The following is a 24,752-nucleotide window of genomic DNA, read 5'->3' on the forward strand; positions in this document are numbered from 1 at the left end:
TTAGGGTATAAAAATTTATTACACATACAGAATATTACCACTAACAAATGCAGACAGGCGAGGACACCACGGTACGGGATGGAGCACGGCTAGCTCTTTGGAAAGTGAACAGGTCGGGTGGCTTGGAGCCTCATGCCACGCGGGTTGGCCAGTCAGATGGGAAAGCACATGCCGGACTCCAGGGACATCGGGGCGCCCAGTGACCACTCTGGGTGCCGGTGGCCTTCCCATCTGATCTGGAGCTTCGAAGGACGCCACGCCCAGAAGCAAGGAACTGAAGCGAGGGGGCTTCCTAAGGTGGCCCAGGCTTGTCTCTGAAGTCACGGCAACACCAGTGTCAGCAGTGTGTTTAACTGGATGATTTCCACAGACTACACACGACGCTTCTAACCATCACACTTCAGTGAAGTACAAAACATTAAGTTACAGGCTGTGGGAAGAGAAGGCAGCACCTTCCGGTCCCAGTTGGTCTGGGGGGTGAGGATCGGGGGAGGTTTCTTTTTAAACCGAGCCCCTCATTTCAATGTACAAAAGAATTACTCTGATCGGTATTAAATTGTACTGAAAACAAAATGGACTAAAAAGCAAATACTACTCTATGTTGGGGTGAAAATGGGAGGAAAGAATGAGTCCTTCAAAGCAGGAGGGAGACAGTTGGGGAGGATTCTGTGGCCGTGACCCTTGGCGGTCACTCACGCTGCTCCATTTTTACTTTTGGTGGTCTCAGGAAGGTCCGGTTTTTCTTCTCTTTCTTTCCTTTCGTATTGGCTTGGAAGTTTCGCCAGCTGTCCACGCGACCATCTCGACTTTCCTAAACACAAAAGGGGTCTGAGGTGAGGAAACCAGCTGGAGACAGGAAGGGCTACACCTGCTCTGCCATCCCCCTTATATGCTGACCTGGCCTGGTCCTCTGGAATAATCACAGTATAACAAAGCAGAGGTTTCCCCCCACTTCCATGGGCCCAAGAAAGAGTCATACCACCCCCTAGAAGGCAGGAGAAGCCACAAGCTGAAAAGGAGGAGGAGACAAGTAAAACTCATGACAATGAGGCTATCCTTTGCTGGGGACCTCTGGCCTAAATATTTAGTGCTATTTCTAATAACAGTGCATGCTATTTCTAATCCTCACGTATGGATGTGAGAGTTGGACCATAACAAAAAGGCTGAGCACTGAAGAATTGATGCTTTCGAATTGTGCTGACGAGAAGCACTCTTGTGGAGAAGACTCTTGAAAGTCCCTTGGACTGCAAGGAGATCAAACCAGTCAATCCTAAAGGAAATCAACCCTCAACAGTCACTGGAAGGACTAATGCTGAAGCTGAAGCTCCAATACTTTGGCCACCTGATGTGAAGAGCTGACTCACCAGAAAATACCCTGATGCTACGAAAAGTTAAGGGCAGGAAAAGATGGGGATGACAGGATGAGATGGTTAGATAGCATCCCCGACTCAATGGACATGAACTTGAGCAAGCTCTGGGAGACAGTGGAGGACGGAAGCCTGGTGTGCTGCAGTCTGTGGAGATGCAGAGTCAGACACGACTTAGTGACTGAACAATAACATTTCTAACCCTCACAAAAAGCTGCGGTGTGTCATGCCACTTCACAAACCAAGACACCAGGGCTCAGAGGCTGCATCCTTTGCTCAAAGCCACCTGTCTGGCCAACAGTACAGTCACTCTTTCCCCCAAACCTTCCTTCTGCCCCTTAAAATTTGGCTGGAGGTGTGAAATCAGCATAATGCCCGGCCAGCTGTGCTGGGAGGGCCACAGGAATCCTTCCCCTTACAGAGGGGCCTTCTCATTTTCTTTCTCTGCACACATTTGGCGGGACAGAAACAAAGCCAGCATCTCTGGTTAGCCTATCCCTACCCTGAATCCTAAATGTTAACAGAAGGTAAGACCAAATGTGGCTCAATTCAGGAAACTGGGCTGAGCCTCTGAAGGATGAACCAGGATGTCAAAGAGGAATCAAGCCCGAAGTCTCTCTGCAGGCAGGACACCAGGGGTTACAAGAGAACCTCGGGTTCTACTCACAGACCTCTAAGTGGGGCACTGCTCCACGTTTATCCCTAAATTAAATGTGTGACCCACTGTCTTGAGCCCACTTGGCAGCTGTGCCTGTCACACCCCTGCCAACAAGCTCCGGAGCAGAGAGGCGGCTGAGGCAGGACTTGGTCCCCAAAGCCCCTACTCTTCCCCACAGTCTCCCTGACAGTCTGCCCCAGGCAGTCCTGGGACTGCCCAGCAATCAAGTTTCTCAGCTGGGAAGCCTTCTCCCTCTGGAATAAAAGTCCCCCGTCACCTTGGAAATTTACCTCAAAATTTTTCTGCCACTCCCTTTCTCGTTTGGCTTTTTCTTGAGCTTCAATCTCTTCCTCCCGTTGTCGCTTCCTAGAGGGAAAACCAAACCACAGGATTTAGATGGTACTTGGAGACTGTGTTAACCATACAAGTTAGGCATCTTCCCCACAGAAGCCAGCATACAAAGTCAGCCAACTCCCTAGGGTTCTCCTGGAAAGAGCTCAGAGCACTTCACGAACGTCTCATTCTAAAACACGCAGATGAGACCGTGGGCGGGGCTGTGGGGCAAAATACAGGCACTGCCGTTACAGAGATGGACAGATCAGGTCATCAAAGCCCAGCCAACACTAACCGGAGGTTCTGGGCTCAGACCCTGACAAATCCATCCCGAGAAGCCAGGCCACCTTACTTCTGTGACAGTGACCATCACAACAGCAAAAGTTCTCCTTCAAGAGGATTTCTGCACAAAACCCTATCCCCAAACAAGCCACTTCACACAATCCCAACTAACAAAACCTAGTTATTGCTGAACACCAATCAACAATACAAAATATGTAAACTAAATTAACCTCAAGATTTTTTTATTTTTATTTTTTTTGGTCACACTGCTTGACTTCTGGGATCTTACTTAGTTCCCTGACCAGGGATCGAACCAGACTACCTCAGCAGTGAAAAGCATGGCGTTCTAACCATTGAACCATCAGGGAAGCCCCAGCCTTAAGATTTCTGATGAGGAAGACAAATCATCCTTTAGGGCAGTAAGTACACTCTAAGACAGTGCACTGCACAGTACGAAATACTCACCAAAACTGCAGCCACTATTCACACAGAAGGCTCTGGCTGAGGATCAGATCAGTCGCTCAGTCCTGTCCGACTCTGTGACCCCATGAATCGCAGCACACCAGGCCTCCCTGTCCATTACCAACTCCCGGAGTTCACTCAGACTCACGTCCATCGAGTCAGTGATGCCATCCAGCCATCTCATCCTCTGTTGTCCCCTTCTCCTCCTGCCCCCAATCCCTCCCAGCATCAGAGTCTTTTCCAATGAGTCAACTCTTCGCATGAGGTGGCCAAAGTACTGGAGTTTCAGCTTTAGTATCATTCCTTCCAAAGAAATCCCAGGGCTGATCTTCAGATTGGACTGGTTGGATCTCCTTGCAGTCCAAGGGACTCTCAAGAGTCTTCTCCAACACCACAGTTCAAAGGCATCAATTCTTTGGCGCTCAGCCTTCTTCACAGTCCAACTCTCACATCCATACATGACCACTGGAAAAACCATAGCCTTGACTAGACGGACCTTTGTTGGCAAAGTAATGTCTCTGCTTTTCAATATGCTATCTAGGTTGGTCATAACTTTCCTTCCAAGGAGTGTCTTTTAATTTCATGGCTGCAATCACCATCTGTAGTGATTTTGGAGCCTAGAAAAATAAAGTCTGACACTGTTTCCACTGTTTTCCCATCTATTTCCCATGAAGTGATGGGACTGGATGCCATGATCTTCGTTTTCTGAATGTTGAGCTTTAAGCCAACTTTTTCACTCTCCACTTTCACTTTCATCAAGAGGCTTTTGAGTTCCTCTTCACTTTCTGCCATAAGGGTGGTGTCATCTGCATATCTGAGGTTATTGATATTTCTCCCGGCAATTTTGATTCCAGCTTGTGTTTCTTCCAGTCCAGCGTTTCTCATGATGTACTCTGCATATAAGTTAAATAAGCAGGGTGACAATATACAGCCTTGACGTACTCTTTTTCCTATTTGGAACCATCTGTTGTTCCATGTCCAGTTCTAGCTGTTGCTTCCTGACCTGCATACAGATTTCTCAAGAGGCAGGTCAGGTGGTCTGGTATTCCCATCTCTTTCAGAATTTTCCACAGTTTATTGTGATCCACACTGTCAGGCTTTGGCATAGTCAATAAAGCAGAAATAGATGCTTTTCTGGAACTCTCTTGCTTTTTCCATGATCCAGCGGATGTTGGCAATTTGATCTCTGGTTCCTCTGCCTTTTCTAAAACCAGCTTGAACATCATCACTCCAGGAAATCAGGAAGAAAACACACGGCACTCTTGATTATAAACGCCCTAAGAACAAACCTATTCAACATTTCCCAGAAGTCAGACAGAATTCCTTACCCTAGTGATTCCAAAGTTTTGCTATTTCAAGTACTTAAATGATGTACTGCAGAGTAATTGCTTCATCAGAAAAATCCCCAAAGACCATCTTGGTTACTCTAGGTATTTAGACATGGCTTAAGAAGGAAATGGCAACCCACTCCAGTATTCTTGCCTGGAGAATTCCATGGATGGAGGAGCCTCGTGGCTACAGTCCACAGGGTCGCAAAGAGTCGGACACGACTGAGCAAGTGACTTAACATTAACATTAAACAAATATACCAATATATACCTTTCATGCATCTCTTTGGCTTCTCTCTCTTTCCTTTTAATTTCCAGCTCAGCAAAGAGTTTCATTGTCTGTTTGTATACTGCTTGTTTGAACTACCAAAAAAAAAAAAAAGTAAAGTAAATATTTTATCAGCAATTTGAATTAAATTTTTTTATAGAGCCCAGGACAAAAGCAAATTAGACCAACAAGGAAAAACTGATGCTGGCTCTCTCCTGGGAGATAAATAACACATCCGTCTATGAATCTTCCACATGGGGATGATACAGAGGAGCCTTGCTCTGGTAAAAAAAGCATCAATGAGGAAAACAAAAGTAACTCGACCTGCTTATCAGAACCACTGAAATTTCAGAGGGCCCTTTCCAACTTGCAAAAATAATCTCCAATTTTTCTTTGTACATATATTTTATAATTAGTCTGAGTGAGGCACCACTTGAGGTACAACTAGTGATACGCAGGTGCCGTAAAGCAGACTGGTCCCGGAAGTCTCTCGACTGAGGCAGAGCTACTAGTTATCCCCATCCTCACCCCATTATCTCTTCCCCTTCTGGCACTATCCCTTATCTCAAGGCACATGGCCACCCAGCATAAATGCTGCATCTCCCAGGCTTCTCTGTAGCTAGTTGTGGCCATGTAACTGAAGTTTCAGTGAATGAATTGTGAGGAAAAGTGATGCAGCTACTTTCTGGAATGTTCTTGGAGGGAGCACACCTCTTCCTTCCTGGCCTCTCCTTCTACCCTGCCGTGAGGGGTGACCACATCTCCTGGACTGCGAGAATGAAGTCGACACACTTGGTGGCAGAGCTACAGAAAGGACACTGAGCCCTAGAATCGCACAGTCCAGCAGCCATGTTCCCAAAGACGACTACACTGGGGAGAGAACGGGCACCGACTCGTTCAAACCACCATCATTTGGGGTCTCAGTTGCACGCAGTTGAACTTGTATTCTGACTCACACGTTGACAGAAACATAACACCATATTATATTTGTAACATAATATAAACACTTTGTATATTTTCAATACACAAAGAAATATAAAAAAATTACCCATCATGCAGATTTCAGAGGGTTTATATCCTAAATTCAAAAACACTAGAGTAAAGGGTGATATATGGAGAAAAAGGGGAATAAAGGAATCCTCAATTACTATCACTTCCGAACACTGTTACCTGCCAGGCAGCGCTCAAGGAAAGCAATGCTGGCAAACTCCAGTCCCTAACAAGGACAATGAAAGAGGCGATGGAAGCCACAGGAATATTTCAATATTTTTAAAAGTTCCTGGATGGACCGTTTCTGGTGGTTTTAATTTTTTTGTATTTATCTGCTTTTTCTATCATTAGCATACGCTCCTTTAGAATCGGTGGGGGGAGGGGAATAACTAAAAAAAAGTTAAGGTTCTTAACAACAGAGAAGGACCAAGGAATATATAAGAGTCTTCAGAAAAGACTAAAAAGGATAAAGAGAAGGGAAAGTAGGGCTGAGGAGAAAAAACTACAATACTAAAATGGAGTAAACCCAAAATTCAGCGGAAAAGATGGCCTAACAGTTCTCAAGAAGCAGTGTTACCTACCACACAGAAGCAGGGACGAGCTGCTGATGGAAGAAGCTGATAGGAAGCAGCCCTAGCAAGACAGCTGCCCCTCTATGAATCTTTTAAGATAAGCACGTGGGTCAAGTTACTTGACCTAACTTGAGGCAAGATTAAGATGACCTGAAATTTTCCAGGCTAGTGAGGCAATGAGACACAAACATATAAGTAGAATCTCTCTCTTAACCAATCCCCACTGAAGAGCCCACAGGATCGACCGATGCTTGGCATTTCCCCGGAAGCATATTATAACCTGAAGCACAACGGGTACCCACAGCTGGTAGACAGCTGTGCACCCAGAGTCACTGTGGTTGCTCCCCAAGCTAACTATCCCAGCTGCAACTGCACCGTACTTAGGTGATTTAAAACATCACAGAAATTGATGAATGTGGTTATAAAAACAAATGTTTGTTGGTGCGTTTATTTGCTGGATCCTCCTTACTGCATGGGCTTTTCTCTAGCTGTGGTGAGCAGAGACTACCCTCAGGCCGCAGTGCACGGGCTGCTCACTGTGGTGGCTTCTCTTGTTGCACAGCACAGGCTCCAGGGCACGCAGGCTTCAGTAGCCGCTGCGCGTGGGCTCTGCAATTGCAGCTTCTGGGCTCTACAACTCCAGCCTCAGTAGCTGTGGCACACCTGCTTAGTTACTCCGAGGCCTGTGGGATTTCCCCAGATCAGGGATCGAACCCAAGTCTCCTGCACTGGCAGGTGGATTCTTTACCACTGAGCCACCAGGGACGCCCTTGTTGGTTCTTTTAAAACCAAGTGGAATGCTTTAGAAAGAGTCAAACATAAGACTCTAAAAATAACTGCTGTTGAATTCAAGGTACAGGTGAGGTATCTGAAAACAACAATCTAGGATTCTGCTCTTGGTCTGCTTCATAGGTACTGCAGTTTGCAATGTTCTTCAGGAGTAATTAAAAACAGGAACTATGGACGATGCTTTGCATGTTTTATGAAGTCAAGCGTGAGCTCCAACAAGCAGACACATCCTCAAAGGAAAAGCCGTAGTCCTCTGTCCCCCAAAGAGTTGGATTTTTCAAAAGGCAGAATGAATGTACATGTTAATATTTTAAGGTAAACTGCTTCCAGCATGCGCGCATCAGTCTTCACAACTCCCTCTCTTTAACCCACCGGCTGTGAAGCATTCACACGAGAGGATGTGGCCTTTCCCGTTTTGAACCTACCAGCTCAGGGTCATCCTCCTCCACATTTGTAGGCTTTCCTTCCTTCTTTAATTGCTTTTTTCGCTCTTTCACCTAAAAAGAATTTTTTTTCCATCAAAAAATGAGCACTTATACTTTGAGAATATCCATTAAGCTGCACACATATGATGTGTGCGCTTTTCTACAGTTGTAACAAAAAGTCTGCATTGAAAAAAGATAAGCCCCTGCCTCCCCTCCAAACCAGCAATGCAATCGAAGAAAAAAAGGAACCAGGGTCCCTTCTCCAACCTCATCTAAAATCCAACACCGGGGGACAAACAGGGGCGCTGTCCCCAACTCACATCCCAGGCCAGATCCAAAGAGTCTTTGACACATTGAACAGATTACGCATGTATCTTTCAGGGCTTGTGGTTATGTGTTTACAGCAAAGAAAGTAGATCTTTCAAGTTTTAAAGAAGCTACAGAATTTGTGGCATCAAATGTGACTGTTTTCTGGCATTTCTACACCTGCATTCTGGGTAACTGTCATGGGGAAACTTTCTTAAACCAACAATTTTCACATCATTTTGGCCACCATTGAGATCCCCCCAGAAAATAAATATATCCATTCACATAAGAATGGCATTTACTCCAATAAATTACCATTCAGTCCAGCAAAACGCCAAGTGCCTTCCAAGCTCAGAAAGGCCCTACTGCCACCCTGTGGTCAGACAGCCTGAGAGTGGTAGCTCCTTTACAGGCAAAATACAGAGGAAGGGTAACTATTACAATAATTAGTGGACAAATCGTCAGGTCCTTTCCTGGGTGTCTACCAGAATCTGGCCCTCGAATTCCAGCGTCTGACCAACAAGACACAATTATGGCAGTCTGTCTCTTCTTTTTACTCATTTCCTTCATCTAAACTGGCCTCATCACTATGATTGGTTATACAGTTGTTACAGATACCAAAGCTCTTCAAATAAAAGGTCACATCTATATTCACTCCCAATAGAAATTGCCCTTATAAAACAGCCTCAAAAGTTTTGCCCCAGCAGGCGAAAAATTAAAATGAAGACCTCTCTTAAGATAGCTAGTTAGAAAATAGTTAAGATAGTTTATTAACACTTCCTACCACTCAGGAGATTTAGGTATTGCAAAAAAATACAGCCAGCTATAACTGAATTCATTTCAGCTGAGTCCTTCCCAACCCTGCTATTAACACAGACATGTACCTCCTATTTTTTTGTAAAAATGTACTCATATGCCCTTGCCAGACTTTCTCAAGCCCCTGTTTCAGCTCTTCCACAGAGACAAGGATAACAGTCCAGGGCCAAGCAGCAGCATGGCTGCTCTACTGTTCCACTCTCAGAACGGGGCACAGTGCCGAGAGGACAAGAAGAGCTTTCCACATACAGGAGTGCTAGGGGAAGAGGTAGGTGCAGCGTCTTGGCCACGCACCCTCAGCGCCAGGAGTGAAGGCCAGCTTCAGGCACGCACTGTGCATGACCACAGCCACCGCAAAGAAGCGGAGACCGCAGGGGCAGTCAGGCCAGGCAGGCGTTGCTATGTCAACAGTAACGTTCACCCTCCTGCAGGGTGCCCAAGGCGCACTAATACTTCCTGTAAACATAGCAGCACTATAAATACTTACGGTGTGTTCCACGTATTCTTTTCCTGCCTGAATTACATCCAGGGCCCTCTTCTTTTGTTCCTGATCCAGTAGCAACTTGTAAGCTTTGTCCACAGCTAATGCAAAACATTGAAATTAACTGTTTCTGCAAACACCCTCTCAAAGTCTGAACTCTACTCAGGCAGTGCAAATGGACTTGTGCCATCTAAAAGCATTCCCTACTTTGTTAAATTATTTACTGTTGTTACACTAATTTAAAAACATACAACTACGGCAATGACTTTCTTTGAGAGCCTTGGAAGAAAATTAAATATGCACTCAAGGCTAATTACACCATATCTAGATTTAATTCAGTGATCAAATTCTTCCAATTATTTTTTATGTTCAAAGGAAAAAAAAAAATGAGCCTACGCAGAAATAGTCTTTGTTGGCACACAAAAGTTTTAACTAAGCAAAGTTAAGGCCTATTTCTAAACAGTAACATTCTGCTTTGAATGACAACTATTCTGAAAACCACAGCTTCTTCATGACCAGAAGACAAAACTACAACATTCTTTTCTTGATCCAGGACTAGGAACAATTAGTCCTTAGCATTGACAGAATGTTACTCACAAGCAGGTAAATTTACAAATACCTTCAAAAGCCTTTTGTGCTCTGTCAGCATCATCTTGATTTTTGTCAGGATGCACCAGTATGGATAACTATAATCAGAGAAAAGTTAGTTTTTCAGTAAGAGGAACATTTAGCAACTCTTCACCGGCACTGCACCTCTCTAAAACCAAAAGCTCTAAGATACTAGGGCAAAAACAGTTAGCCAGAAGCATTTTTTTACAAATTAATAAATGTCATAAAATGCCCAGAGGTATTATATTAGTCCTTAATAAAATTCAAATATCAACAGGTAAATGCACACAGGTGGAAAACAGCTAGTTGAGAACAAATATCAGCCTGGCATCATGAAGATGCTCTGATACTTTGGGTGAGGGAAGGGAAAAATGAAAAGTACCAAGTTCCTTTTATGTTTCTCGTATGGAGCACTAAAGAGGATTAAACAGGTCTGAGATATCACCTCTTTCCTGAAAGAATTTCTAATATGAAGCAGTAGCTCTCAGTTCCAGCTATGCTTGAACCTTGTAAAGATTTTTAGGAATACAGAGGTCTACTTTCCAGCCTGAGACCTTCTGAATGAGTCGCAGGCATCTGTACTTTTTAAATCTCTTTTAAATCTCTACTAGACTGTGTATCACAGACTTCCCAGGTGGCTCTGTGATAAAGAATCCGCCTGCCAATGCAGCAGACACAAAAGATGTGGGTTCCTTCCCTGGGTCGGGAAGATCCCCTGGAGTAGGAAATGGCAACCCACTCCAGTATTCTTGCCTGGAAAATTCCATGGACAGGGCAGCCTGGCAGGCTACAGTCTATGGGGTGGCAAAGAGTCAGGCATGACTGAGCATAACACAGCAACAGACTGGGTATCAGATGATATTATACAAAGGAACTGGTGTTGATTTGTTAGGTGCGACAGGCAGTTATACAAGAAAATGTCCTTTTGCGGGGGGATATATGTATACTCATGGCTGATTCACATTGTTGTACAGCAGAAACACAACACTGTAAAGCAATTATACTCCTATTAAAAAAGAAAAAAGAAAATGTCCTCTTTTACTTTGGTGGGATAACTGCTTCAGTATTTAGGTATTAAGTATCATGGTGTCTGTAATTTACAATTCAGCCAAAAATACACAGCTACTGAAGGTGAATATATGGGCTCTCATTGTTTTATTCTTTCTTTTTAAAATATAATTAAAACTTCTTATGACTAAAAAATTAAAAACAAAACCTCCACAGGTGACCCTTTCAGAACCACTGACCTGTCACTGAAAGACAGAAACAGCTTGAACACAGGGATTGCGCTGGGATGAAAGCAAGTGGGCATCTAATGCTAAGCCCAGCACTACTGGAGCCAGAACCCTGGGTTCCAATTCCAAATGCAACCACCAACTACCTGTGAGACCTTGAACAGTTCACTTAATCTCCGCCTCAGTTTCCTCCTCTGTAAGTGGGACAATACTATATACCTTTAGATCACTGATTGTTGTAAAGATGAAATGAGATAATGCAAGTAAAGAACTTAGCATACCAATACACATAAACAACAGCACATAAAGAAGACCTATTCTAACTGCTTGTGTGTAACCTCATTCAAATCCTTATTAACAATCCCAAGGTAGTCACTAGTGTTACATGAATTCTACAAATGAGCTAACAGGGCACAGAAAAGTTGAAAGTAAGTTGCCAGAGCTCACAGTGCTTGTAAGAGGTACAGCCAAGGCTGAAACTCAAGTCATACAGCTCCAGCACAGACTCTTAACTGTTAGGGCCTGCTGCTGCTAAGTCGCTTCAGTTGTGTCTGACTCTGTGCGACCCCACAGACGGCAGCTCACCAGGCCATCCGTCCCTGGGATTCTCCAGGCTAGAACACTGGAGTGGGTTGCCATTTCCTTTTCCAATGCATGAAAGTGAAAAGTGCAAGTGAAGTCGCTCAGTCGTATCCGACTCTTCATGACCCCATGGACAGCAGCCTACCAGGCTCCTCTGTCCATGGGATTTTCCAGGCAAGAGTACTGGAGTGGGGTGCCACTGCCTTCTCCGCTATTAGGGCCTATTAACAACTAAACAAAAAATCTGAGTTCTTTGTATTGTTACATAAATAGTCTAAAAGTTTTGACTATGAATTTGAATAAATGCTTATTTAACTGGGGAAAACTGCTAATGTACTACACTAGAAAACTAGAAATTTTAGAAAAAGAGGCAAACGCTGAACATAAGTGCAGAGTAGAACTCAGGAACCAAAAAAAACTATCAAGTTATATCATGGGAAATGACTGGGTAGGCAAAGATTAAAAACACCTTGGCTTAATAATAGATCTGAAGATAATTACGAGTCAGCAATGGAAAGGCAATGGCTGTATTGAAAAAGCAATCACAGGGAACTCCCTGGTGGTCCAATGGTTAAGACTCTATGCTTTTACTGCAGGGGGTGCAAGTTTGATCCTTGGTGGAGGAACTAAGATCCCCATCCTTCACAGTGTGGCCAAAAAACAACTTTTTAAAATAAAGTATATAAAAGATGTAAGTTGAAGAAAAAAGAAATTTTAAAGGCATGAAATATAAGGAAATTTTAATTTCCAAAGACATTAGAGGGAGTATGATTATTCAGCTCATACAGGAAAATGCTGGGGGTTACTCAGCTGTCAAAACTGGACTGAAAGTCAAAGTGTTAGTCGCTCAGTTGTGTTTGACTCTTTGTGACCCTATGGACTGTAGACCGTCCAGCCCTTCTGTCCATGGGATTCTCCAGGCAAGAATACTGGAGTGGGTAGCCATTCCCTTCTCCAGGGGATCTTTCCAACCCAGGGATCGAACCCAGGTCTCCTGCATTGCAGGCAGATTCTTTACCGTCTGATCCAACAGAGAAGCCCCAGACTGGAAGAGTGTTTTAAAAGGCTACTATAAACTCTACAGTCTGAGTTATTAAATATTAGAATGAGTAATAATCAGAGGTCTTGGATCTCCTTTCTGAGAGAACTTTCTGAAAGCACTCTTTATATTAAGTCAGGTATTTTTTGAGTATTCATATAGGTTCACAAAAGATAGAATTATTGAGGAATGGGATCTTAAAAGTAAATCACTACTATGAATCATTTAACATGTTCTCTCCTAGAAGCCAGGGGATTTGGTAAGTACTGTACAGTATGACTTCGTGAAAGCTTTCTACTCTACCTTGTACTTCCCGCTCTTAATTAAGGGGCTGGAGAGATTCTATTTGGATGTTAAATTCATCCTATTCATAGGTAAGCTGCTGCTGCTGCTGCTAAGTCACTTCAGTCGTGTCTGACTCTGTGCGACCCCATAGATGGCAGCCCACCAGGCTCCCTTGTCCCTGGGATTCTCCAGGCAAGAACACTGGAGGGGGTTGCTATTTCCTTCTCCAATCATAGGTAAGCTATGGTCATTCAATTATTTAAGATTAAGTCACTGTAATTTTTTTTAAGAATTACAAAATTGAAGGAAAAAAAAAGTTAAAATTTCACCCAAAAGTTGTAACAGTTAAGTCCTAAGAAAATCATGTGCTCAACACATTTTCAAAAGGCTCAAACTCCACCTATTACAGGAATACAGTACCATACCTGCCGAAACCTCTTTTTTATTTCTTCATCTGTCACTTCAGGATCTATCTGAAGAACCTGGAAGAATTAAAATCAAAATTGTAAAAGAGATTAAAAGAATTTATAGGTTTAAGAGATCCCCAATAATTATAATTGGCATCTAACAGTTGTCAGTGTTGTAGAACAGTTTTAAAAAATGTTCAAGAAAGAGAAATGAGTAAACCTGTAACAGAGTAACAGTGACAGTGTTTCAGGGTTCTCAATTAATTCAGTGGTTACTTTCACTCCATCAGAAAAATAATAAATTACACTATAACCAGTACATGCTTCCAGACCATGAGAAAAATGCTGCCTTCCTCCTTCATTCACTCCTTTTCATTAAGAAAAGCACCCACCCTCTAACTTATCTTTGCAAATGTGGAAAAAGTATAGCAACTCAACAAGGAAATAATTAGGCTGGCTACCTGTTTGTTTTTTTAAATGAGGGAAAACTGTTGATTTTCAAATAAAGCACCCCCCCACAAGACTATCTGATTTTTATAACAACAGTAAAAGATGTTTATCAGTTTTCACAATAAACTAAATAAAAGATAATTACAAGTGCAAGCCATAATGGAAACATTTATAAAATTATTACATACAATTTGGAGGCTTAAGTAGAGTGATGTGGTAAGTGGAGATCCATGCACACGTGTTCATCCATCCAGGCAGTCTGTCTTTTGGTTAGTGCATTTAATCCATTTACATTTAAGGCAATTATCAATATGTATGATCATATTACCATTTTCTGAATCGTTTGGGGTTTATTTTGTGTAGGTCTTTTCCTTCTCTTGTGTTTCCTGCCTAGAGAAGTTCCTTTAGCATTTGTGGTAAAGGTGGTTCAGTGGTGCTGAATTCTCTTAACTTTTGAGTGTTTGGAAAGCTTTTGATTTCTCTGTCAAATATGAACAAGAGTCTTGCCAGGTAGCATATTCTTGGTTGGAAGTTCTTCCCTTTCATCACTTTAAATATATCCTGATTTTCACCTCAATTCAGAAATGCGACTTGGCTCCATGTTAAAATTTACACAGCTCAATGGTTCTCAACCCGGAGTGGAAACCTGAGAGCAACGCCTGGGGCTCACTCCAGGAAACTCCGATTCCAGCTCAGCAGAACTAGTGCACAGTGAAATGGCGGGAAGATCTGTTATTTTGGGCTCAATACGGTTTAAAAACAAATTTTATCATTCTTCTCCAACCCTGGGTATCCTGGTGTTGACATTCCTCATCAAGGATTTTGATCCCACCACCACAACATAGATTCATTCAAACATTTACACAGTAGCTACCACCTGCTGAACATGCTGCTATACACTTAGAAATGCAAAGATAAATAAGGGAAAACATTTTTTTAATTACCATAAACACAGTTTTTTAAAGAAGGGTTCATTATAAGAAATACAATTAAACCAGATGATTTCACAGTTTACTCCATAGATTCAACATAGTATCTATTTATTTACTTAGTATTCAAGGCGTAAGGAAGGGCTAAAGGGCACAGGGTGAGAAGGTCTGTTGGAAATTCAGAAGAGCAGGCCCCAAAGTCAGTGTGACTGAATCAGAATCAAGATTTCAACAAGATCCCCAGGTGATCTGAATCATATTACAGCTTGAGATGCCTGGTTAGGAAAGATGACAGAGGTCAGCTATAAGTGTGTTTGAGGTTAATAGAACTGATGATCTATCATTAAAGGGGATAAAGAGAAAAAAAAAATCTTGAAATGAAAAATACATACCAAAGAAGTTAAAACTGAAAAATAATCTGCCAAACTTAGTCAGATGCTTACAGGGTCTCAGAAAAACTTGACAACAAGTAATGTCAAGATTTATAGCAAGCTGTCCAAACATTCAAACAGCCCACCTACAGCAGCAGAGTTATTGGTAGGCAAGGAAGCTGAATCACCCCTACATTCAAGAGACTTCTTTAGAATACCAATTCTCACATATCAGGCATACAACTGTGGATGAGGGAAAAGGAAAATCTTTAAAACAAAGACTTTTCAAGAATGAGTGTGCCCCACCATACCACCCCAAGGGAGAAAGGAATTGGGGGTGGGGGGAGTCACTCAAAAGGAAAAATGCAGCTAAATGAGATTTATAGACAAAGGGAGATAACTGCACACACACAAATATTTAGAGAACCCTACCTTTCCTGGTTCTGAAAAAAAGGAATGCATTGGAGCAAACAGATGGAAGTCCAGCACACCCAAAAAGGTGTTCAGATGAACGTGAAAGGATGGAAATCATCCTGCCCTCACAAAAAAGAAAAAAAAAGCCTCAATAAAGCTACAATCTAGAACCAATCATGCCAAATGTATTTCATAAACCTTGACTGGTTCCCAGGTTAAAAACTAAAACAGTTATAACTTAGGGTTTTGGGTTTTTTTTTTTTTTTAGGACAATTAGAGTTATTTGAGTGTGGATTCTATGCCTGATGATGTTTACTGAATTGCAGTAATGTGGTCTTTCCTAGGTGTGGTAATAGTGTTGTGGTTATGTGGAAATGTGTTCTTGTTTGGAGAAGAGGCATGCTAAGATACTTAGGCATGAAGCATCAATGTTTACAGCTCACTTTCAGATGATCTGGCAAAAATGATGGGGTATGTATAAATATAGGGCTTCCCAGTCACTCAGTGGTAAAGAATCCACCTGCCAATGCAGGAGACACAGGTTCGATCCCTGGGTTGAGAAGATTCCTGGAGAAGGAAATGGCAACCTGCTCCAGTATTCCTGCCTGGGAAATCCCATGTACAGAGGAGCCTGGTGGGCTACAATCCATGGGGTCACAGAAGAGGTGGACATGATTTAGCGACTAAACAACAACAAAAATGTATAACAGACACATACCGACACACACATGCCAAAGTTATTTTTCCAAGACTCAGATCATACATACACTGATCACTGCGACATACATTCACTGAGTGCCTTCAAAGTTAGCTAATCCAGCTCCTTTCCTATCTTTAAGCATTGCAGGTGCCATATGTAGCCATGAAACAGTAAAGACAACGGGCCTATACCAGCCCAAACCTCTTTGAAGCCAGTTTATACATTCAATACAAATGTATAAGCAACTGGGATTGCTAGATACTGTGCTCACTACTGTTCTCTTGGAATTTAAGGTCCACAAAGGAAGGAACAGACAAGTCACAAGTAATTCTTACCAAAATGATAAATACTATGTCAATCAGTATGACTCTAAGGAAGCACACAGGTCTGTTCAGACTCTTGGAAGATTTTTCTGAGCTCCTACTATGTCTCAGGCTTTGGAGATGCTGCAAAGAAAAATCCACAGTCTTGGACCTCAGCGAGTGAATAAATCATCACACAGAAATGAAAACGCTTGACTGTGGCATTTACATCAATATAAGTTCCTGAACTCAAATAAAGTGCAACTGTCACCTTTAGGATCTTCTGCTTGAAAGAGAAATCCAGTCTTAGGTCATATCTGAACTCTCTGACCTGTGAATAATGCGCAAGTTCCAGAGTCCTGTGAGACAAATATCTTTCTTTCCAAAGTGCCAAACAAGATAAACAGAAAACACAAGTCTGTGGTGCTGCCTCCTGGGGATTTAAAGTTAAACAGAAAAAAGGAACATGAGGAAGGCAGGACTGAACAGGAGCACAGATTCATCTAAGCTTATGAAAGAAGTGGGGGAGGAGACATTCTTAGGATGCATAAGAGACAGATGCTCGGATAATAGCTGAAGGTTAGAAATATGTCCAAATAGGGAGCTGCACTAATGGCAGGAGGCGGGGGCAGGGAATGCCCTGTGGATTAGAATTCCTGTAATAAGACCCCTCAGCATCCCTCTTCTACCTGCTGCTCAGTAAAATGGTACATTGGACGACTACTCACATTTCAATTTACAGCCAACAGGACAGCTATTATGACATCACTTCTTACTAGGAAAGACCAGTCTGCTTACTTCTGGAGAAAAGTCTGCTTCATTTAGATGTCTCGAGTTGTTGCATGAAGAAACAGAAGTATTTCCCTAAATTGAAGATTTTTTTCTAAACAAGATTTTTTTTTCCCCTCAACAGAAAGATTTCCTAAATTTCTAGGAATACCTAATCCTGACTTAGGGCCAAAAATCAACTTTACAAGAAGACAATGAGGGTGGAGGGTGGATGAATTAGGAATTTGGGATTAACAGATACACACTTTTATATATAAAACAGATAAACAACAAGGACCTACTACTATACAGCACAGGGAGCTATATTCAGTACCTTGTAATAAGCTATAATGGAAAAGAATCTGAAAAAGAATATATATTCACACACACACACATATATGCACGAGTGACTCACCTTGCTATACACCTGAAACTAGCACAACACTGAACATCACCTACACTTCAATTTAAAAAGACGACGATGACATCGTACTACAAAGTGGCCAGCGTATTTGTAAAAAAATAGAAAAGACAAAAGTTCTAATGGACAGTCATGGAGTCCTACAAACTTAAACACCACCTTGCACCTCCTCAAGTGTGTCAACCTTACCGTATTCTTTACACATTCACACACACTTCCTACAACCAGGTCAGGAGCTATGGAGCAGTAAGTTCCACCTCCAGAACCACATTAACTGGCAGGAGAGCAAAATCCTAGCATTCACCCTAGTCCCAACAATGTTACTCCTCAGCAATCAGATCTCCACAGAAAACAGGAATTAGCTTAATGAATAAAGGGGTAAGCTATACAATCAAGTGATTCCCTTTCACAGTATCAGTTCAGTTCAGTCGCTCAGTCGTGTCCGACTCTTTGCAACCCTATGAATCGAAGCACACCAGGCCTCCCTGTCCATCACAAACTCCCGGAGTTCACTCAAACTCACATCCATGGAGTCGGTGATGCCATCCAGCCATCTCATCCTCTGTCGTCCCCTTTTCCTCCTGCCCCCAATCCCTCCCAGCATCAGTCTTTTCCAATGAGTCAACTCTTCGCATGAGGTGGCCAAAGTACTGGAGTTTCAGCTTCAGCATCATTCCTTCCAAAGAACACCCAGGACTGATCTCCTTTAGAATGGACTGGTTGGATCTCCTTGCAGTCCAAGGGACTCTCAAAGAGTCTTCTCCAACACCACAGTTCAAAAGCATCAATTCTTCGGCACTCAGCTTTCTTCATAGTCCAACTCTCACATCCATACATGACCACAGGAAAAACCATAGCCTTGACTAGACGGACCTTTGTTGGCAAAGTAATGTCTCTGCTTTTCAATATGCTATCTAGGTTGATCATAACTTTCCTTCCAAGCAGTACGCATCTTTTAATTTCATGGCTGCAATCACCATCTGCGGTGATTTTGGAGCCCCCAAAAATAAAGTTTGACACTGTTTTCACTGTTTCCCCATCTATTTCCCATGAAGTGGTGGGACCAGATGCCATGATCTTCGTTTTCTGAATGTTGAGCTTTAAGCCAACTTTTTCACTCTCCTCTTTCACTTTTTTCACAGTATATACTATCTCAATTTAAAATACAACAGAATGGATATACCGTCAGATTCTTTTATCACGTTTCAAATATATCATCTTCCCCTCTGTCCTCCCCAAAATCATAACTAAATGATTAATGATCAGTTAAGTTATGCTTAATTAATGATTAGTTATGATTAAGTTTCAGCTTTTTCATTTTCTTCTTCTCTTTCAAATATGTTAAGTGGGACCAAGCAAAGTAGACATCTACTTTGGGTAGGAAGTCAAGATGGCCAAAGCAGAGCGTCAGAGTCTACCTGGGACAAAGAAGACAGGAACCCCAGGAGGAGTGTCAGCCAGTCACGTGGTGCTGGAACCCAAGCTGGGTGAGAAGAGCATCCACAGAAGGCTAACTCGACAGGAAGTGCCAAAGTGGGTTGAAGAGGGCATCTCTATGGACAGGCAGCCTGCCCCCTGGTGTCAGAACCTAAGCAGGGTGAGACTGCCAATATAGATGGGCACAGAGTGCAGGAGCCCAACAAGGACATCTCTGTGAAACCCAAGCCTAGCATGGGGTGTGCAAGCCGAGGCACAGTGAGGTGGGTGTCCATGGAAGAGGGCATCAAAGTAACAGAGCAGCCCAACTGGGACCAGGAGCCCAGGTATTACTGGCACAGAGAGCTGGAACATGAGCAGAGTGAAGAGGACCTCCACGCAGGGAGTGATCTGGAGTATGAAGTCAGAACCCAAGAAAGGTGACGAGGGTGTTCCCAGAGGAAGGTAGCCTAACACGGGGTGTCAAAGCCAGAGCAGGACAGGAAGGATGCCTGCCTGGTGGGGAGGATGCCGGACCCAGGAAGGATGAAGACAGTTCCCAGCAGCTGGAGGGCAGGCACGGAGGGCAGAGCCAGGTGAGACCCACACCCACAGCGAAGGTGACCTGGCAGTGGAGTTGAGAGTTCAGAGGTGGGGAGAAGGGTTTCTGCATAGTGAGGCAACCTGGGGTTGGTATGAGAGTGAAGCAGGGAGAGGAGGGCATTCACACGAGGGAAGGGATGGGAGATCAGATTCATACACGGGGATCAATTAAGTAAACATATATATTAGAGACAGTGGGAGGGCCTTGGTTAAGAATTTGCCTTGCAATGCAGGGAGCAAGGGTTTGATCCCTGATCAGGGAACTAAGTTCCCACAGGCCAAGGAGCGACTAAGCCTGAGTGCCACAACTACCAAGCTTGCGTGGCACAGCTAGAGAGCCCATGCAACGCAACCAAAGATTCCATACAACGCAGTGAAGATCCTGTGTGCCACAGCAAAGACCCGAGGCAGCCAAATGCATAAATAAAATACCAGTACTTTGAGATAACAGGAGCCAGACTGCTATCAGAGAAGGGAACTATGAACACTGGAAGAAAAACGGCCTAGAATAAACCCTGTGGTGTTGGGTTGAACTTTTATGTAATACATGTATGTGTGTGTACACACAGACACACACACGCCTTAGCCCTATCTACCAACAGGGCCTGGGAGTAATGACAATGGCAATGGGTATGCTCAGCACCCAAATCTTGACTTCTAAATATCCTTCTTCATTAAAAGGAGTTCAAGAGATCCTCAAAGAAATGGTTAATTCAAGGCTGGGTTCAGAGAAGTACAAGAGTGCCTATGAATCAAAGAATGATTAAATAAAAAGAAAAGGCAAGCACGGGCTTAAAAGTAACCTGCTGGTCAAATCTGGGATATCTGAGCATCAGAATAAATAATATTGAATCATAACCCACTGAATAAAATAGGAAACCCCAAGTCTACACTGACAAATGAATAAACTGAAACCTCGACAAGGACAGTATATTCACACATTCTCAAAGTGTTCCTAGAAAGGGGGAAAAAGCTAATTTCATAAGCAAACCTAGCAGGCACTTCTTTAAGAGATCAACTTAACATCACTAGTAATAGGCTAAATCAAAATCATGTTCCACTTTACAGGTGACAGAGACAATGCAGTGTCACTTCTGTGCTCTTCTTGTCAACACTGCATAAACTGAATCTAACGAGAAGCCGCTATGACAAGAAGTCTGCACACTTCATTGAGTAGTCCCCACTCACCACAACTAGAGAAAGACCCCTCGCAGCAATGAAGACCCAGTGCAACCAAATAAATAAATAATACTTTAAAAAAAAAATCTACACTTCAAATAAAAAAAATTTTTTTTAAATAAACAGCTGTTTTCTTAGATGGAATTATACATGACTATTCTTGCTATTTGTATATTTCTAATTTTTATAACAACATGATTTACTTTTATCATCAGGAAATGTCTGAAGTTATAAAACTAAGGAAATTCAAAAGTTTACATGCCTGTCTATAATCATATGATCATTTTTTGCTTGTTGAGTTATTTTATCGTGGTGAAACAGGAAAGTTTTAACAAATAAATTAAATCAAAGACCCTAAATTTACCAAGGCTAGCTATTCCATCACACCTGAAAATAAATCTGTATATATCTGGGTTACTAAAAGATGACAGCAAGCTCTGCTCACAATAAAGCCACCCAAGTTCAATTCCAACTATGCACAGTACCAATTAGGTGTGTGTTTGAAGTAAGTCTGCCCACAGCTAGGTAAAATTCCTTACTACAGGCCACATTAACATCAGACGGCTCACCTCAAACGGGTTCAAATTGAAGTAGGAGGAACCAGGACGAGTCAATCTTTCAATCTGATTTTTGGACGTTAGAACTGAATCTCTCTTCTCTATTTGTTTCACCTAAAATAAAGGGAATAAAAACCTCATTAGTAAAGCTCAGTAATGAACTGTAAATTGTCATCTCAATAATAACTCACTGACATGGTCAGCAAACATTTATTTGCGTGTCTACATGTTCAAGGTACTTTGCTAAACACTTTAGGAATAATTACAACAGCTACAAATTACTGACTTTTAATATAATGTGAAATTACAAAACCTTTACAGGTGTTCATTCTTCTCAACAATCCCTTATGGTAGGTACCACCATTATCCACATTTTTCAGATAACAAATCTAAGAGTTTGGTCAACTGACTTGTAACCACTCAACTTTTTTGTAACCACTCAACTTTTTTGTAACCACTCAGATTTTTGCCCAATCACTCAAGTTATAAACCAGAATTTTAACCCCAACAGTTCGACTCCAGAGCAGGGAGCAAGAAGATTCAAAAATAAATATGTCACAGCTATTACCTTCAAAGAGTTTCTACTCTAACGATGGAAGATGTACTTGTGAATGTTCAAACTTAATTCACAACTTTTTAAGAAAGGAAAAATACAATTACACTGAAATAGACACTAAAAAAAGTACACCTAAAAAATACATGGGAGGGAGCAAATAACTCTATCTTTCTAACTCTAATAGGAAAATCCCTGACCTGAACATGATACCAAGGAGAACAAGCACCAGGCTAGCCCCAGAAAAACATCCTTGGTGCCACTGTCAGAACTGAAATTTTAGTTGGAATGAACCTCTGGCATATTATATATACTATCTTTATTTCTATGGCCAAAACAGAGTTGGAAAGGATTTCAATAACAGGAAAAGCTAATCCTTCTCAGCACCTTCCCTCTTAACTCTTGTAAAACAGCACGCCACTCCCCACCTTCCACCATACTCTCTTTTCCCCAGTCTCATTTTTCCTCATGGCACTTACCACTACCTAACACTATATTGTACATCTGTTCATTATTTAGCCTTCTCTATAAGATGAAAGCCCTATGAAGACAGGATTCTTCTTTCTGCTGTCAACTACCATTTCTCCAAGGAGCTAAACAATACAGGGAGAAGTGCATACCAGGTGCTCAACAAACATTAGTTGAATGATGATTAAATGGTCCTCCTTTAGGCATTTTCTCTCATTAAACAAACCATGCCAGTGAATGTGTAGATAAAAAAAAAAAAAAAAGTGTCTGAAGGGCAAGCTCTAGCACTGCTGGAGTTTCGTAAGAGATACGGCTCATTTCAATGGGGCCACAAAAGGGAAAATCAGGCACCCATGATGTTTGTACAGTACCTAATATGAAACCCATAGCCCATGAGCATATAACTCATTTCATGAAAACCCTTCTGTTCATAATTGCTGGGTAGCTAAGATGAGAGCAAACTACAGCAAAACACTCATAAGTCACTGCCCCCAGGAGAAAATATTCCGTCCCACAAAAAAAAAAAAAAAAAAAAAAAAACAGTCATCTGTGCAATACAGCTCACAGATGAAACTGACATTAAAATTTAAACAAACCAGGATTGCTTTAAAAAAAAATTAAGAAATTAAAACAAGTTCCCCTATAATTGTTCAGTACTCATTATTGTTAGTTGCTCAGTCGTGTCCCACTCTTTGCGATCCCATGGACTGTAGCCCGCCAGGCTCCTCTGTCTATGGAATTCTTCAGGCAAGAATATTGGAGAGTAGCCATTCTTTTTTGCCAGGGGACCTTCCCCACCCAGGGTTCAAACCTGGGTCTTCTGTATAACCAGCAGATGCTGGGCAAATTCTTTACCATCTGAGCCACCAGAAAACACTGCTACCAGCAAATTAACACTTCAAAGTGAATTAGGCATTTTGAAAGTAGACTATAAGTGGATGTACTACGTTGTTTTACAATGTATTATTTCGGAGAAACTACTATGTAACAAAAGTGAAGTCGTTCAGTCGTGTCGACTCTTTTCGACTCCACGGACGGTAGCCTGGCAGCCTCCTCCATCCATGGAATTTTCGGATCAAGAATACTGGAGTGGGTTGCCACTTCCTTTTCCAAGGGATCTTCCCGACTCAGGGATGGAACCCTGGTCTCCCGCACTGCAGTTAAGACTCTTTACCGTCTGAGCCATTAGGGAAGCCCAACTATGTAGCGAGCACTGTTACAAATACCAGAGATAAAAGGTGAATTTAACACGGTGCTTAACTCTGAATACATCACAGCCAGGTAGAGAGCAACTCCATTTCTCAAATCCACGCCAAGCTAAAGAAGTTCACATTCAGCCTTGTTTTTAACTTTTGCAAAGTAGCTTCTTCTTTATATTTTATGAAGCTTTCTTTTAACCCTCATTAAAACTCTTGTTTCAATAATAAACCTCGTTCTACAAACGTGAAAATTGATTAGCAAAATCAATGGCTTGAAAGAATTCAGTCACAGTCATGTTAACAGCCATCCAAAAATCCAATCCGAGGTCCTATGACTCCAAGAACCATCCTTTTCTTTCATTTATTCATTCATCCACTCATTCATTCATTCACTCAACAAATACTGAGTAACTACTACGCAGGGCCCGATGGAGATACCGACAGTAAATAAGTCTCAAACCAAACTTACTCCCGTCCTAACATGATACCAAACTATTATCTGCTCTAAGACCCTGAACAAATTATTTCACCTCCCTAAACCTCCAGGTATGTCATCTGTAAAATGGAGACAGTGCCTACATGGCATGATGCACAATACCTAGCATTCTCGAATGGCAGAAATAACTACTACTAAAACTCACTACAGAGGACTAAGAGTAGAGAGTGCTTCCGTTTTGAATACAAACGGGGACCAAGCCGTTTAACTCGCCCCCAGGTAGACCCAATCTCCCAGCTGCAGAAAGCACCCGACTACGCGAACTTGGGGAACTCTGCGCGCGCCCAAGCACTTCGTTGGCCAAACTCGACGCCTCCTCACAAACGTCAGACCCCCGCCCCTTTTTAGTTTTCCAGGGGATCCCCCCTGCAGTATCAGGAGGAGACACACACACACACCCTAAGTCCCCCACCGCCGAAAAGGCCAGACAGGAGGGGCCGCCCAACGGTCCAGGCCAGGAGGATCACTGCCTTCTCCCACTGGGAGGATAGCCCCGGGCGGAGTCGCCCCAGTGCCGCCATTCCTCACTCCGTGTTTACCTCACTGTAGAAGGTCATAAATGCTTCCTCCGTGCTGCCTCCTCCACCCGAAGCCCCGCTCTCTCCTGGAGCCGCCATTTCCCCGGCCCAGCGACCACGTGACTCTTCTGCGCAGGCGCCTCCTCACGTGATTCTTACAGGCCCGCCTCTCCA

At 42.6% G+C, this 24,752-nt stretch overlaps 1 protein-coding gene across 1 annotated transcript; it reads right to left on the reverse strand.

The window, feature by feature from the left end:
- Positions 1-24,752, reverse strand: DNAJC8 (DnaJ heat shock protein family (Hsp40) member C8). Its single transcript, XM_005895918.3, has 9 exons — positions 24,600-24,752; positions 21,357-21,458; positions 13,253-13,309; positions 9,697-9,763; positions 9,084-9,178; positions 7,475-7,546; positions 4,702-4,793; positions 2,316-2,391; positions 1-811 (listed from the first exon to the last, which is right to left on the reverse strand). Exons 1-9 carry the CDS (start codon positions 24,675-24,677, stop codon positions 689-691), a joined length of 762 nt encoding a protein of 253 aa, XP_005895980.2. The 5' UTR covers positions 24,678-24,752; the 3' UTR covers positions 1-688.

Source organism: Bos mutus, chromosome 2 (assembly GCF_027580195.1).
Source record: "Bos mutus isolate GX-2022 chromosome 2, NWIPB_WYAK_1.1, whole genome shotgun sequence".
NCBI lineage: Eukaryota > Metazoa > Chordata > Mammalia > Artiodactyla > Bovidae > Bos > Bos mutus.

Bases quoted from the DNA above. Each gene is read 5' to 3' on its own strand.
- DNAJC8 (XM_005895918.3), bottom strand. From the start codon at position 24,677: ATGGCGGCTCCAGGAGAGAGCGGGGCTTCGGGTGGAGGAGGCAGCACG. The intron at 13,310-21,356 runs GTGAGCCGTCTG...TAATTCTTCCAG, and splicing joins TCAATTTGAACCCGTTTGAG to GTTCTTCAGATAGATCCTGA. The intron at 4,794-7,474 runs GTAGGTTCAAAA...TTTTTTTGGTAG, and splicing joins AGGAGGATGACCCTGAGCTG to TTCAAACAAGCAGTATACAA.